The sequence below is a fragment of the Bubalus bubalis genome, chromosome 2 (assembly GCF_019923935.1).
Source record: "Bubalus bubalis isolate 160015118507 breed Murrah chromosome 2, NDDB_SH_1, whole genome shotgun sequence".
In the NCBI taxonomy this organism is placed as follows: Eukaryota; Metazoa; Chordata; class Mammalia; order Artiodactyla; family Bovidae; genus Bubalus; species Bubalus bubalis.
Window position 1 is genome coordinate 60,045,816 of NC_059158.1, and position 17,784 is coordinate 60,063,599.

At 37.4% G+C, this 17,784-nt stretch overlaps 1 protein-coding gene across 4 annotated transcripts in view; it reads right to left on the bottom strand.

Moving 5' to 3' along the window:
- GULP1 (GULP PTB domain containing engulfment adaptor 1) overlaps nucleotides 1-17,784 on the bottom strand; it is a 340,099-nt gene that overhangs the window by 52,271 nt on the left and 270,044 nt on the right. For all 4 annotated transcript variants that reach the window (XM_044932616.2, XM_044932614.2, XM_025273621.3 and 1 more), the window contains one exon: nucleotides 15,267-15,365. In XM_044932616.2, the coding sequence (XP_044788551.2) occupies nucleotides 15,267-15,365 (99 nt within the window). The remainder of the gene's footprint in view (nucleotides 1-15,266; nucleotides 15,366-17,784) is intronic.

The window sequence follows — 17,784 nt, forward strand, 5'->3', positions numbered from 1 at the left end:
AAAATCACCCTTGCAACTTCTGCAATGTTTTCCATTGGAGCAATGAATGAAGAAGATTTACACATTCAGCTTCCTAATTACTAAGTCAATATTCAGACTTAAATTGAAGAAAGTGGGGAAAACCACTAGATCATCAGATATGACCTAAATCAAATGCGTTATGATTATACAGTGGAAGTGAGAAATAGATTCAAGGGACGAGATCTGATAGACAGAGTGCCTGATGAACTATGGACAGAGGTTTGTGACATTGTACAGGAGACAGGGATCAAGACCATCCCCATGGAAAAGAAATGCAAAAAAGCAAAATGGCTGTCTGGGGAGGCCTTACAAATAGCTGTGAAAGGAAGAGAAGCAAAAATCAAAGGAGAAAATGAAAGATATAAGCATCTGAATGCAGAGTTCCAAAGAATAGCAAGGAGAGATAAGAAAGCCTTCCTCAGTGATCAATACAAAGAAATAGAGGAAAACAACAGGATGGGAAAGACTAGTGGTCTCTTCAAGAAAGTTAGAGATACCAAAGGAACATTTCATGCAAAGATGGGCTCGATAAAGGACAGAAATGGTATGGACCTAACAGAAGCAGAAGATATTAAGAAGAGGTGGCCAGAATACACAGAAAAACTGTATAAAAAAGATCTTCATGACCCAGATAATCACGGTGGTGTGATCACTCACCTAGAGCCAGACATCCTGGAATGTGAAGGCAAGTGGGCCTTAGAAAGCATCACTACGAACAAAGCCAGTGGAGGTGATGGAATTCCAGTTGGGCTATTTCAAATTCTGAAAGATGATGCTGTGAAAGTGCTACACTCAATATGCCAGCAAATTTGGAAAACTCAGCAGTGCCCACAGGACTGGAAAAGGTCAGTTTTCATTCCAATCCCAAAGAAAGGCAATGCCAAAGAATGCTCAAACTACCACACAATTGCACTCATCTCACATGCTAGTAAAGTAATGCTCAAAATTCTGCAAGCCAGGCTTCAGCAGTACGTGAACCGTGAACTTCCTGATGTTCAAGCTGGTTTTAGAAAAGGCAGAGGAACCAGATATCAAATTACCAACATCCATTGGATCTTCAAAAAGGCAAGAGAGTTCCAGAAAAACATCTATTTCTGCTTTATTGACTATGCCAAAGCCTTTGACTGTGTGGATCACAATAAACTGTGGAAAATTCTGAAAGAGATGGGAATACCAGAACACCTGATCTGCCTCTTGAGAAACCTATATGCAGGTCAGGAAACAACAGTTAGAACTGGACATGGAACAACAGACTGGTTCCAAATAGGAAAAGGAGTACGTCGAGGCTGTATATTGTCACCCTGCTTATTTAACTTCTATGCAGAGTACATCATGAGAAACGGTGGGCTGGAAGAAGCACAAGCTGGAATCAAGATTGCCAGAAGATATATCAGTAACCTCAGATATGCAGATGACACCACCCTTATGGCAGAAAGTGAAGAGGAACTCAAAAGCCTCTTGATGAAAGTGAAAGAGGATAGTGCGTGATCCTTCTAAGTTCAGAGATTGACATGTCTGCTTGCTGAGATTTGATCTGTACTCTGATTCACATTACTGATCATCGGCTGAAAATGAGTACACAAAATGAGCTACAAAAGTAAATGTCTACAACGCTGTATTCTTTCCTTGCATACCAAGACCCACCTCAGAACAGGGGACACATACAGACTGAAAGTGAAGGGCTGGAAAAAGATTTTCCATGCAAATAGGTACCAAAAGAAAGCAGGAGTAGCAATACTCATATCAGATAAAATATACTTTAAAACAAAGGCTGTGAAAAGAGACAAAGAAGGTCACTACATAATGATCAAAGGATCAATCCAAGATGAAGATGTAACAATTATAAATATATATGCACCCAACACGGGAGCACCGCAGTATGTAAGACAAATGCTAACAAGTATGAAAGGGGAAATTAACAATAACACAATAAGAGTGGGAGACTTTAATACCCCACTCACACCTATGGATAGATCAACTAAACAGAAAATTAACAAGGAAACACAAACTTTAAATGATACAATAGACCAGTTAGACCTAATTGATATCTATAGGACATTTCATCCCAAAACAATGAATTTCACCTTTTTCTCAAGCGCACATGGAACCTTCTCCAGGATAGATCACATCCTGGGCCATAAATCTAGCCTTGGTAAATTCAAAAAAATAGAAATCATTCCAAGCATCTTTTCTGACCACAATGCAGTAAGATTAGATCTCAATTACAAGAGAAAAACTATTAAAAAATCCAACATATGGAGGCTGAACAACATGCTGCTGAATAACCAACAAATCACAGAAGAAATCAAAAAAGAAATCAAAATTTGCATAGAAATGAATGAAAATGAAAACACAACAACCCAAAACCTGTGGGACATGGTAAAATCAGTCCTAAGGGGAAAGTTCATAGCAATACAGGCACACCTCAAGAAACAAGAAAAAAGTCAAATAAATAACCTAACTCTACACCTAAAGCAACTAGAAAAGGAAGAAACGAAGAACCCCAGGGTTAGTAGAAGGAAAGAAATCTTAAAAATTAGAGCAGAAATAAATGCAAAAGAAACAAAAGAGACCATAGCAAAAATCAACAAAACCAAAAGCTGGTTCTTTGAAAGGATAAATAAAATTGACAAACCATTAGCCAGACTCATCAATAAACAAAGGGAGAACTCTCAAATCAATAAAATTAGAAATGAAAATGGAGAGATCACAACAGACAACACAGAAATACAAAGAATCATAAGAGACTACTATCAACAATTATATGCCAATAAAATGGACAACGTGGAAGAAATGGATAAATTCTTAGAAAAGTACAACTTTCCAAAACTCGGCCAGGAAGAAATAGAAAATCTTAACAGACCCATCACAAGCACAGAAATTGAAACTGTAATCAAAAATCTTCCAGCAAACAAAAGCCCAGGTCCAGACGGCTTCACAGCTGAATTCTACCAAAAATTTAGACAAGAGCTAACACCAATCCTGCTCAAACTCTTCCAGAAAATTGCAGAGGAAGGTAAACTTCCAATCTCATTCTATGAGGCCACCATCACCCTAATACCAAAACCTGACAAAGATGCCACAAAAAAAGAAAACTACAGGCCAATATCACTGATGAACATAGATGCAAAAATCCTTAACAAAATTCTAGCAATCAGAATCCAACAACACATTAAAAAGATCATACACCATGACCAAGTGGGCTTTATCCCAGGGATGCAAGGATTCTTCAATATCCGCAAATCAATCAATGTAATACACCACATTAACAAATTGAAAAATAAAAACCATATGATTATCTCAATAGATGCAGAGAAAGCCTTTGACAAAATTCAACATCCATTTATGATAAAAACTGTCCATAAAGCAGGAATAGAAGGAACATACCTCAACATAATCAAAGCTATATATGACAAACCCACAGCAAACATTATCCTCAATGGTGAAAAATTGAAAGCATTTCCTCTAAAGTCAGGAACAAGACAAGGGTGCCCACTTTCACCATTACTATTCAACATAGTTTTGGAAGTTTTGGTCACAGTAATCAGAGCAGAAAAAGAAATAAAAGGAATCCAAATTGGAAAAGAAGAAGTAAAACTCTCACTGTTTGCAGATGACATGATCCTCTACATAGAAAACCCTAAAGACTCCAGCAGAAAATTACTAGAACTAATCAATGACTATAGTAAAGTTGCAGGATATAAAATCAACACACAGAAATCCCTTGCATTCCTATACACTAATAATGAGAAAACAGAAAGAGAAATTAAGGAAACAATTCCATTCACCATTGCAACGGAAAGAATAAAATACTTAGGAATATATCTACCTAAAGAAACTAAAGACCTATATATAGAAAACTATAAAACACTGGTGAAAGAAATCAAAGAGGACACTAACAGATGGAGAAATATACCATGTTCATGGATTGGAAGAATCAATATAGTGAAAATGAGTATACTACCCAAAGCAATTTATAGATTCAATGCAATCCCTATCAAGCTACCAACAGTATTCTTCACAGAGCTAGAACAAATAATTTCACAATTGGTATGGAAATACAAAAAACCTCGAATAGCCAAAGTGATCTTGAGAAAGAAGAATGGAACTGGAGGAATCAACCTACCTGACTTCAGGCTCTACTACAAAGCCACAGTCATCAAGACAGTATGGTACTGGCACAAAGACAGAAATATAGATCAATGGAACAAAATAGAAAGCCCAGAGATAAATCCACGCACATATGGACACCTTATCTTTGACAAAGGAGGCAAGAATATACAATGGATTAAAGACAATCTCTTTAACAAGTGGTGCTGGGAAAACTGGTCAACCACTTGTAAAAGAATGAAACTAGAACACTTTCTAACACCATACACAAAAATAAACTCAAAATGGATTAAAGATCTCAACGTAAGACCAGAAACTATAAAACTCCTAGAGAACATAGGCAAAACACTCTCTGACATACCTCACAGCAGGATCCTCTATGACCCACCTCCCAGAATATTGGAAATAAAAGCAAAAATAAACAAATGGGACCTAATTAAAATTAAAAGCTTCTGCACATCAAAGGAAACTATTAGCAAGGTGAAAAGACAGCCTTCAGAATGGGAGAAAATAATAGCAAATGAAGCAACTGACAAACAACTAATCTCAAAAATATACAAGCAACTCCTACAGCTCAACTCCAGAAAAATAAATGACCCAATCAAAAAATGGGCCACAGAACTAAATAGACATTTCTCCAAAGAAGACATACAGATGGCTAACAAACACATGAAAAGATGCTCAACATCACTCATTATCAGAGAAATGCAAATCAAAACCACTATGAGGTACCATTTCACACCAGTCAGAATGGCTGTGATCCAAAAGTCTACAAGCAATAAATGCTGGATAGGGTGTGGAGAAAAGGGAACCCTCTTACACTGTTGGTGGGAATGCAAACTAGTACAGCCACTATGGAGAACAGTGTGGAGATTCCTTAAAAAACTGGAAAAAGAACTGCCTTATGATCCAGCAATCCCACTGCTGGGCACACACACTGAGGAAACCAGAAGGGAAAGAGACATGTGTACCCCAATGTTCATTGCAGCACTGTTTATAATAGCCAGGACATGGAAGCAACCTAGATGTCCATCAGCAGATGAAGGGATAAGAAAGCAGTGGTACATATACACAATGGAGTACTACTCAGCCATTAAAAAGAATACATTTGAATCAGTTCTAATGAGGTGGATGAAACTGGAGCCTATTATACAGAGTGAAGTAAGCCAGAAAGAAAAACACCAATACAGTATACTAACACATATATATGGAATTTAGAAAGATGGTAACAATAACCCTGTGTACGAGACAGCAAAAGAGACACTGATGTATAGAACAGTCTTATGGACTCTGTGGGAGAGGGAGAGGGTGGGAAGATTTGGGAGAATGGCATTGAAACATGTAAAATATCATGTATGAAACGAGTTGCCAGTCCAGGTTCGATGCACGATATTGGATGCTTGGGGCTGGTGCACTGGGACGACCCAGAGGGATGGTATGGGGAGGGAGGAAGGAGGAGGGTTCAGGGTGGGGAACACATGTATACCTGTGGCAGATTCATTTTGATATTTGGCAAAACTAATACAATTATAAAGTTTAAAAATAAAATAAAATTAAAAAAAAAAAACCAAAGGTAAGTCATCAGAGAGTTGTTTGCAAGCATGAAAATTAAAATGAGGCTGTATGCTGTATGACTGTAATGTTTAGTCACTGCTAGATAGCCTGATTCAGCCATTTCAACAGCAAGGAGGTACAAATGTTCAACTTACTAAAGCTTCTGCAGAAGGCGTCTTTCCTGAGACTATCCGTCTCCTATACTTTGCCTCACTGGCCTGTCTCTTCCTCACTGACATATTTTTTTGTTTGTTTGTTTTAACAGTATTAATACAGACCACTCTTTGAATAGCAAGACATTGTCAAAGGTTGTTACACACATCGATTGAAGATATCAGTGTCAAATGATGGATTAGTAAACTCTGCAGATGTATGAAAATATTTTCATAATCTGTTTACAGGCTAGATTTCCTAGGGCTTTCAAATTGAATTATTTGGTCAGTAAGCTTGCTTAGTTGCTCAGTCATGTCCAACTATTTGCGACCTCACGGATTACAACCTGCCAGGCTCCTCTATCCATGGGGATTCTCCAGGCAAAAATACTGGAGTCGGTTGCCATGCCTTCCTCCAGGGGATCTTCCCAACCCAGGGACTGAACCTAGGTCTCTTGCATTGTAGGCAGATTCTTTACCATTTGAGCCACCAGGGAAGCCTGGTCAGTAAACATGCTACCGTATTAAAATAAAGCATTGGTAATATATATTTGTAAAATGATTGGGGTTGAATGTTAATCAGTTTTTGAAACTGACTTTCATGATCTTATCAAAATTACTAAACAGTAATTCTGAGGCTTTATGAATAAAGAGCTATGTTTATTTTCTAGGGCTTCCATAACAAAATACCACAGATTGAATGGCTTCAACAATAGAAATTTATTTTCTCACAGTTCTGGAGGCTTAAAGTCCAAGATCAAGGAATTGGCAGGTTTGGTTTCTGCTGAAGCCTTGCCTCTTGGCTTATAGATGGCTGTCTTCTTGCTATGTTCTCACATAGCTTTCCTCTGTGTTCACGCATAACTGATGTCTCCTTCTCTTATTGTAAGGACACCAGTCTTATTGAATTAAGGTCTAATTTGACCTAATTTAACTCTAATTATCTTAAAGATTCTATCTCCAAATATGGCCATATTGTGAGTTGGGCTTCAACATAGGAATTTTAGGTGAAAATTACATTCACAACTACATATTAATGTGAATGTGGAGTCAGCTCAGTTCAGTTGCTCAGTCATGTCCAACTCTTTGTGACCCCATGGACTGCAGCACACCAGGCTTCCCTGTCCATCACCAAATCCCAGAGCTTATTCTAGCTCATGTCCATCGATTTGGTGATGCCATCCATCCTATGTCATCCCCTTCTCCTTCCACCTTCAATCTTTCCCAGCAGCAGGGTCTTTTCCAGTGAGTCAGTTCTTTGCATCAGGTGGTCAAAGTATTGGAGTTTCAGCTTCAGTATCAGTCCTTTCGATGAATATTCTGGACTGATATCCTTTAGAATGGACTGGTTGGCTCTCCTTGCTGTTTAAGGGACTCTTAAGAGTCTTCTCCAACACCACAGTTCAAAAGCATCATTCTTTGGTGCTCAGCTTTCTTTATAGTTCAGCTCTCACATAGATAACATGTCTACTGGAAATAACAATAGCTTTGACTAGATGGACTTTTGTTGACAAAGTAATGTCTCTGCTTTTTAAGATGCTGTCTAGGTTGGTCATAGCTTTTCTTTCAAGGAGCAAGCATTTTTTAATTTCATGGCTGCAGTCACCATCTGCAGTGATTTTGGAGCCCCCCAAAATAAAGTCAGCCACTGTTTCCACTGTTTCCCCATCTATTTCCCATGAAGTGATGGGACCAGATGCCATGATCTTTGTTTTCTGAATGTTGAGCTTTAAACCAACTTTTTCACTCTCCTCTTTCACTTTCATCAAGAGACTCTTTAGTTCTTCACTTTCTGCCATAACAGTGGTGCCATCTGTGTATCTGAGGTTATTGATATTTCTCCCGGCAATCTTGAGTTCAGCTTGTGCTTCATCCAGCCCAGCATTGCTCAATGATGGTCTCTGCATGTAAGTTAAATAAGCAGGGTGACAATATACAGCCTTTATGTACTCCCTTCCCAATTTGGAACCAGTCTGATGTTACATGTCCAGTTTTAACTCTTGCTTCTTGATCTGTATGCAGATTTCTAAGCAGGCAGGTCAGGTGGTCTGGTATTCCCATCTCTTTAAGAATATCCCATAGTTTGTTGTTATCCACACAGTCAAAGGCTTTTGCATAGTCAATAAAGCAGAAATAGATGTTTTTCTGGAACTCTCTTGCTTTTTTGATGATCCAACGGATGTTGGCAGTTTGATCTCTGATTCCTGTACCTTTCATATATTCAGCTTGGTCATCTGGAATTTCAGAATTCATGTACTGTTGAAGCCTGGCTTGGGGAATTTTGAGCATTACTCTGCTAGCGTGTGAGATGAGTGCAATTGTGTGGTAGTTTGAACATTCTTTGGGATTGGAATGAAAACTGACCTTTTCCAGTCCTGTGGCTATTGCTGAGTTTTCCAAACTTGCTGGCATACTGAATGCAACACTTTCACAGTATCATCTTTTAGGATTTGAAATAGCTCAACTGGAATTCCATCACCTCTACTAACTTTGTTCGTAGTGATGCCTCCTAAAGCCCACTTGACTTCACACTCCAGGACATCTGGTTCTAGATGAGAAATCATACCATCGTGGTTATCTGGGTCATGAAGATCTGTTTTGTATAGTTCTTCTGTGTATTCTTGCCACCTCTTTTTATATCTTCTGCTTCTGTTAGATCCATACCATTTCTGTCCTTTATTGAGCCCATCTTCGCATGAAATGTTCCCTTGCTCTCATTCTCTTGAAGAGAGTCTTTCCCATTCTACTGCTTTCTTCTATTTCTTTACACTGATCACCGAGAAAGGCTTTCATATCTCTCCTTGCTATTCTTTGAAACTCTGCATTCAAATGGGTACATCTTTCCTTTTCTCCTTTGCCTTGAGCTTGTCTTCCTTTATCAGCTATTTTTAAGGCCTCCAAAGACTTGGGAGCCCCTTGGACTGCAAGGAGATCCATCTAGTCCATCCTAAAGGAAAGCAGTCCTGCATATTCATTGGAAGGACTGATGTTGAAGTTGAAACTCCAATACTTTGGCCACATGATGCAAAGAGCTGACTCATTGGAAAAGTCCCTGATGCTGGGGAAGATTGAAAGAGGGAGGAGAAGGGGACAACAGCGGATAAGATGGTTGGATGGCATCACTGTCTCAATGCACATGAGTTTGAGTAAACTCCAGAAGTTGGTGATGGACAGGGAGGCCTGGCATGCTGCAGTCCATGGGGTCGCAAAGAGCTGGACATGACTGAGTGACTGAACTGAACTGAACTGAACAGACAACCATTTTGCCTTTTTTTTTCTTGGGGATGGTCTTGATCACTGCCTCCTGTACATGAACCTCTGTTCATAGTTCTTCAGGCATTCTGCTATTGGATCTAATTGCTTGAATCTACTTGTCACCTCCATTGTTTCATTGTAAGGGATTTGATTTAGGTCATACCTGAATAGTCTAGTGGTTTTTCCTACTTTGGAATCTGGAAGAGATTATATTTTTATTTTTTTCCCATTGGATCTGTAGGGGAGATATACAAGAATTTCACATATACAGTGTTACCATGTGTTATGTGCTGACTTTTGTCCTCCTACCCAAATTTATATGTTGAAGGCTTACTTCCCATACCTCAAAACACAACTATATTGTGTTTCCAACTTAATTGGAAATAAGGCTTGAAAGAGCTGATTAAGTCAAAATAAGGTCATTAGAGTGGTTCCTCATCCAATCTGACTTGTGTCCTTACGTTTGTTGTTGTTATTCATTCCGTAAGTTGTGTCCCATTCTTTGTGGCCCTAGGAACTATAGCACACTAGGGTTCCCTGTCCTTCAGTATTTCCCAGTATCTCAAGCTCATGTCCATTGCTATCTAACCATCTCAACCTCTATTACCCCCCTCTCCTCTTGCCCTCAATCTTTCCCAGCATCAGGGTCTTTTCCAGTAAGTCAGCTCTTTGCATCAGGTGGCCAAAGTATTGGAGTTTCAGCTTCAGCATCAATCCTTTTAATGAATACTCAGTATTGATTTCCTTTAGGATTAACTGGCTTCATCTTGCTGTCCAAGGGATTCTGAAGAATCTTCTGTAGCACCACAGTTTGAAAGCATTAATTCTTTGCTGGTCAGCCTTCTTTACGGTCCAACTCTCATCTTTACATGACTACTGGAAAAACCATAGCTTTGACTATGTAGCCTTTTGTCAGCCAAGTGATGCCTTGGCTTTTTAATATGCTGTCTAGATGTTTTTCCAAGGAGCAAGTGTCTTAATCTGGTGGCTGCAGTCACCCTCTGCAGTGATTTTGGAGCCCAAGAATATAAAATCTGTCACTGTTTCCACTTTTTCTCTATCTATTTGCCATTAATGATGGGACTAGATGCCACAATCTTAGTCTTTTGAATATTAAGTTTTAAGCCAGCTTATAGGAGGAGGTGACCTTATCAGAGGAAGAAATTAGACACACAAAGAGACGCCAGGAGTGTATGTGCAGACAACCATGAGAAGAGACACCAAGAGGGCTGCCATTTGCTGGCCAAGGAGAGATGCCTCAAAGGAAACCAAGCTTGCTGCTGTCAGTTTACTCATGAACTTCCAGCCTCCAGAACTGTGAGAAATAAATTTCTCTTGTTGGAGCCACCAGGTTCTGTGGTATTTTATTATGAAAGCCATAGTAAACTAATGCACTGATTATGTCTACAGGTAATAAGGGTCGATCAGGGCACTTTAATGAACATCATACAGCTTTTGTCTTCTTTCATACTCTGTGAACCAAACTTAAATGCATCTCTTTCAAAGCACATGAAGAAAGATTCCTAAATACAAGATGAAATATCTTTGCATACACTCAATATAGATGTTACCTCCCAGACATAGGCTGAAGAACAAACCACTCAGCAAGCAAATTCAAACTTTGCTTTCCCCCCTATAAATCCTATAGAGTTTTACATTGTCATTAACTGAGAACTAGATAGTTTCAATGGGTGAGTGTGTGTGTGCTCAGACGTGTCCAACTCTGTGCGACTCCATGAACTTTGGCCTGCCTGGCTCCTCTCTTCATAGGATTTTACGGGCATGAATACTGGAGTAGGTTACCATTTTCTACTCCAGGCAATATTTCTGACCCAGAGATTGAATCCACATCTGTACCTTCTGCATTGCAGGTGGATGCTTTACCGCTGAGCCACTGGGTAACATATTTTAAATATTCATTAAAGTAGGAGTGTGATTGCAATTAATGATTCCACACAAATAGAGACCAAAAGAAAGCAGGAGTAGCAACACTCATATCAGATAAATAGTACTGGAGTGGGATGCCATCGCCTTCTCCGATATCAGATAAAATAGACTTTAAAACAAAGGCTGTGTAAAGAGACAAAGGACACTACATAATGATCAAATGAACAATCCAAGAACAAGATACAACAATTATAAATATATATGCATCCAACATAGGAGCACCGCAATATGTAAGACAAATGCTAACAAGTATGAAAGGGGAAATTAACAGTAACACAATAATAGTGGGAGACTTTAATACTCTACTCACACCTATGGATAGATCAACTAAACAGAAAATTAACAAGGAAATACAAACTTTAAATGATACAACAGACCAGTTAGACCTAACTGATATCTATAGGACATTTCACCCCAAAACAATGAATTTCACCTTTTTCTCAAATGCACACGGAACCTTCTCCAGGATAGATCACTTCCTGGGCCATAAATCTAGCCTTGGTAAACTCAAAAAAATTGAAATCATTCCAAGCATCTTTTTTTTGTTTTTTTTTTTAAATTTTATTTTATTTTTTAAACTTTACATAATTGTATTAGTTTTGCCAAATATCAAAATGAATCCGCCACAGGTTTTCTGATCACAATGCAGTAAGATTAGATCTCAATTACAGGAGAAAAACTATTAAAAATTACAATATATGGAGGCTGAACAACATGCTGCTGAATAACCAACAAATCACAGAAGAAATCAAAAAAGAAATCAAAATATGCATAGAAATGAATGAAAATGAAAACACAACAACCCAAAACCTGTGGGACACTGTAAAAGCAGTGCTAAGGGGAAGGTTCATAGCAATAAAGGCTTACCTCAAGAAACAAGAAAAAAGCCAAATAAATAACCTAACTCTACACCTAAAGCAACTAGAAAAGGAAGAAATGAGGAACCCCAGGGTTAGTAGAAGGGAAGAAATCTTAAATATTAGGGCAGAAATAAATGCAAAAGAAACAAAAGAGACCATAGCAAAAATCAACAAAGCCAAAAGCTGGTTCTTTGAAAGAATAAATAAAATTGACAAAACATTAGCCAGACTCATCAAGAAACAAAGGGAGAAAAATCAAATCAATAAAATTAGAAATGAAAATGGAGAGATCACAACAGACAACACAGAAATACAAAGGATCATAAGAGACTACTATCAGCAATGATATGCCAATAAAATGGAGAACTTGGAAGAAATGGATAAATTCTTAGAAAAGTACAACTTTCCAAAACTGAACCAGGAAGAAGTAGAAAATCTTAACAGACCCATCACAAGCATGGAAATTGAAACTGTAATCAGAAATCTTCCAGCAAACAAAAGCCCAGGTCCAGACGGCTTCACAGCTGAATTTTACCAAAAATTTAGAGAAGAGCTGACACCTATCCTACTCAAACTCTTCCAGAAAATTGCAGAGGAGGGTAAAGTTCCAAACTCATTCTATGAGGCCACCATCACCCTAATACCAAAACCTGACAAAGATGCCACAAAAAAAGAAAACTACAGGCCAATATCACTGATGAACATAGATGCAAAAATCCTTAACAAAATTCTAGCAAACAGAATCCAACAACACATTAAAAAGGTCATATATCGTGACCAAGTGGGCTTTTTCCCAGGGATGCAAGGATTCTTCAATATCCGCAAATCAATCAATGTAATACACCACATTAACAAATTGAAAAATAAAAGCCATATGATTATCTCAATAGATGCAGAGAAAGCCTTTGACAAAATTCAACATCCATTTATGATAAAAACTGTCCATAAAGCAGGAATAGAAGGAACATACCTCAACATAATAAAAGTTATATATGACAAACCCACAGCAAACATTATCCTCAATTGTGAAAAATTGAAAGCATTTTCCCTAAAGTCAGGAAAAAGACAAGGGTGCCCACTTTCACCATTACTATTCAACATAGTTTTGGAAGTTTTGGCCACAGCAATCAGAGCAGAAAAAGAAATAAAAGGAATCCAAATTGGAAAAGAAGAAGTAAAACTCTCACTGTTTGCAGATGACATGATCCTCTACACAGAAAACCCTAAAGACTCCACCAGAAAATTACTAGAGCTAATCAATGAATACAGTAAAGTTTCAGGATATAAAATCAACACACAGAAATCCCTTGCATTCCTATACACTAATAATGAGAAAACAGAAAGAGAAATTAAGGAAACAATCCCATTCACCATTGCAACGAAAAGAATAAAATACTTAGGAATATATCTACCTAAAGAAACTAAAGACCTATATATAGAAAACTATACAACACTGGTGAAAGAAATCAAAGAGGACATTAATAGATGGAGAAATATACCATGTTCATGGATGGGAAGAATCAATATAGTAAAAATGAGTATACTACCCAAAGGAATCTATAGATTCAATGCAATTGGTATTGCATTGAAATAGATTCAATGCAATTGGTATTGCATTGAATACCAATGGTATTTTTCACAGAGCTAGGACAAATAATTTCATAATTTGTATGGAATTACAAAAAAACCTCAAATAGCCAAAGCAATCTTGAGAAAGAAGAATGGAACTGGAGGAATCAACCTGCCTGACTTCGGGCTCTACTACAAAGCCACAGTCATCAAGACAGTATGGTACTGGCACAAAGACAGAAATATAGATCAATGGAACAAAATAGAAAGCCTAGAGATAAATCCACACACCTATGGACACCTTATCTTTAACAAAGGAGGCAAGAATATACAATGGAGAAAAGACAATCTCTTTAACAAGTGGTGCTGGGAAAACTGGTCAACCACTTGTAAAAGAATGAAACTAGAACATTTTCTAACACCATACACCAAAATAAACTAAAAATGGATTAAAGATCTAAACATAAGACCAGAAACTATAAAACTGCAGGAGGAGAACATAGGCAAACACTCTCTGACATAAATCACAGCAGGATCCTCTATGACCCACCTCCCAGAATATTGGAAATAAAAGCAAAAGTAAAAAATGGGACTTAATTAAAATTAAAAGCTTCTGCACAAAAAAGAAAACTCTAAGCATGGTGAAAAGACAGCCTTCAGAATGGGAGAAAATAATAGCAAATGAAGCAACTGACAAAGAATTAATCTCAAAAATATACAAGCAACTCCTGCAGCTCAACTCCAGAAAAATAAATGACCCAATCAAAAAATGGGCCAAAGAACTAAACAGACATTTCTCCAAAGAAGATATACAGATGGCTAACAAACACACGAAAAGATGCTCAACATCACTCATTATCAGAGAAATGCAAATCAAAACCACAATGAGGTACCATTTCACACCAGTCAGAATGGCTGCTATCCAAAAGTCTACAAGCAATAAATGCTGGAGAGGGTGTGGAGAAAAGGGGACCCTCTTACACTGTTGGTGGGAATGCAAACTAATACAGCCACAATGGAGAACAGTGTGGAGATTCCTTATAAAACTGGAAATAGAACTGTCTTATGACCCAGGAATCCTACTGCTGGGCATACATACCAAGAAACCAGAATTGAAAGAGACACGTGTACCCCAATGTCCATTGCAGCACTTTTTATAATAGCCAGAACATGGAAGCAACCTAAATGTCCATCAGCAGACTAATGGATAAGAAAGCTGTGGTACATATACATAATGGAGTTATTACTCAGCCATTAAAAAGAATACATTTGAATCAGTTCTAATGAGGTGAATGAAACTGGAGTCTATTATACAGAGTGAAGTAAGCCAGAAAGAAAAACACCAATACAGTATACTAATGCATATATATGGAATTTAGAAAGATGGTAACGATAACCCTGTATGCGAGACAGCAAAAGAGACACAGATGTATAGAACAGTCTTTTGGACTCTGTGGGAGAGGGAGAGGGTGGGATGATTTGAGAGAATGGCATTGAAACATGTATAATATCATATAAGAAACGAATTGCCAGTCCAGGTTTGATGCAGGATAACAGGATGCTTGGGGCTGGTGCATTGGGATGACCCAGAGGGATGATATGGGGAGGGAGGTGGAAAGGGGGTGCAGGATGGGGAACACGTGTACACCCGTGGTGGATTTGTGTTGATGTATGGCAAAACCAATAAAATATTGTAAATTAAAAAAAAAGTGCAAGAAAAAAAAAAGAAAGAAAATGGAGAGATTAAAAAAAAAAAAAAAAAAAAAGAATGCTTCTGATGTTCAAAAATAAGCCTTACCTTTGTTTTGGGTTCTAGAATTTTTACTCCATAAATTGAGATTTGCAACTCAACTTTGGGAATTTTCTGGCCTTCAGATTTCTTGATATGTCTTGCAAACTACAAATGAAAATTTATTCACAAAATTGTAATTTTGTCTATTGAAAATGAACACAAACATATATTTAGAGTTTACATTCAATGCTGAAATTTCATTAAATAAATTATTGCCTATTGCCCATTATATTTTTATAAACCCCACACAGCCTCCAAATATTTAGAAATCACAGTGATCTACCATTACTATCATTAAAATCAGGCTGATGCTCTATAACTTTAAAAAACTTAATATACTTCTTTCATGATATTTCAAAAATCATATTCATATCAAACAGAAAATGAAAACTCTTTGTCTGAAAATAAGCAGAGATATCTTTTCCTGTGGATCTTTTGTTTTTAATGATTTTAGGAAACTTGCAGTCCAGAGCACTAGATCTTCACATTTCCAAATACTTACATTGTTTGGTATACTGTCCTACCTAATGAAATCAATGAATGAAAAGAGACAGATTACCATATTCAAACTGAAATAATTATCCCAGCTAAAATACTCAGAACTAGCCTCATTCTAGAGATATTTAAATGTACTGGTTTTATCTGGCAGTTCTACTCTCCCGACCTTCCTTCTCTCCTCCCTCCCCTACCTCCACCTTTCTTTTCAAGAAACAGAAAAAAACTATTGAAAAAAATTGTATTTATTAACCCCTCTTACAGGGCTCAAAAAGTTATCTCCTAGTATAACACACACACACACACATATATATATTTAGCATATGGATCATCCTAACTTGATTCAAAATAGAGTTTGGTCATCTTTTGTGTGTCATATTTATTTACATTGTGTATTTCCTTCTAATTTAGGACAGATGTAAACACATGTGGTATACTTCAGTCCCAGAACAGAGAGTGGTTAAAGGCCTCTTTCTCCTTTCATGGCTTTGTACTGCCATGGAGAATAATATAATTAATGCATATAAGGATGCCTTGAAGTGTCTGCCTTGACATCCAGGGCAGGGTGGGTGGGTGGAGGAGTTCCATTTGTTTTATTTCATTTTGGATGGTATAATTTTTTAGTTTACTCTCTGTACTATCCTATAAATATAGGCAGTTTTTTCCTTCAGTATTAAGCAGGCTTACATTCTGCACATAAATGTGACTAATTCATGCCAGGGTTTTTTTGTGTGTGTGTGTGTTTAAGAAACTTATTTTTCTTCAGTGCAACCCTTTACAAATTATCCCAGCTCTCTCCCAAAGAAAGTGGATTAATTTGTTTCTTTTCCCTTCATAACCTTCTTCCTGTATTGCTATAATCAAAACAATTTGGGGGTTTTCACATATGGAGGCTGACAACATAAATCAGCTGCTTTCCATCCATGTGAATGCATCTGAACAAAGCCAGCCCCGTTGCTGGCCGCGGAAGCAGTCTGAACTGGCTTCCTGGGTGCTGCTCTTTTCCAGAAACAGACAATGAGCAATAGCTCCTGAAGCCTTTTTCACATTGGGACACAACCGTTCCTCTGACCTCTTTTAGTTTCCAAACGCCTATCACAAAACAACCACTAACATTAAACTTATCTCTTATGTCTTTTCTGTCAGAAAGAAAAGAAAGGAAGAAAGAAGGGGAAAATTTGAACAAGGGGAAGAAGTAGGGGCTACAAGTAGAGAAAATAAAGAGGGGAGCAAGGAGGGAGGGAGAGGGAAACAAGAGAACGAGACAGAAAAAGAAAAATAAACATAAAATATTTGATCTATGGTTTGTAAAACCTTTTCCTTTGCTTCATATCAAGATAAAGTGATTGTGCTCAAAGAAGATTCAGAAATCATCCAGTCTGATCAGCCCATTTCAAAGATGAGAAAATAAATCTCAGGGGAGTTACTTTGGTCATAAAATAGGTCTGTAGAAATCAGGCTTAACTGTTTCACAGACCTTGAAAAACATTTAAGCTGAAGGATATATTTGTTTAATCTGTATTTTAAACAGTTTAATATTCTCATTCCTGCTTGTATTTTTTAAAGATAACCTTATCCTATAGCTTGCATGATCCCTCTAAGTCTTTTCCTACTTGCAGATCTCTGAATTGCATTCTGAAATACTTGTAATTTATATTTTGAAGATATATTCATGCTTATATTGTATTCTTTTCTCGCCCTACCTACTACTTGAATTCTAATGCTGAAAAAGCCTTCTTGAAGTTTTTTTTTCTCCCTCATCTTTGTTTCAGTGAATATATTTTTTGGTAATCTAGATAGAGTGATCTACTAGTAAAACTTGAATATAATAATCGAGTAAAAATGTTCAAAGGGAATAAAGCCTAAGAATTCTGGAGGCTATCTGGATACAACAAACAAACAAAATAAAGCTTTTATCATCACGAAATGATGAAGTATTAATAGAAGTACTGTATAAAGTACTGAATAAAGTACTATGTTAAATGTATGCCACTGGCAAATAGAACAGCTAAAGAAAATTTAAAGAGAG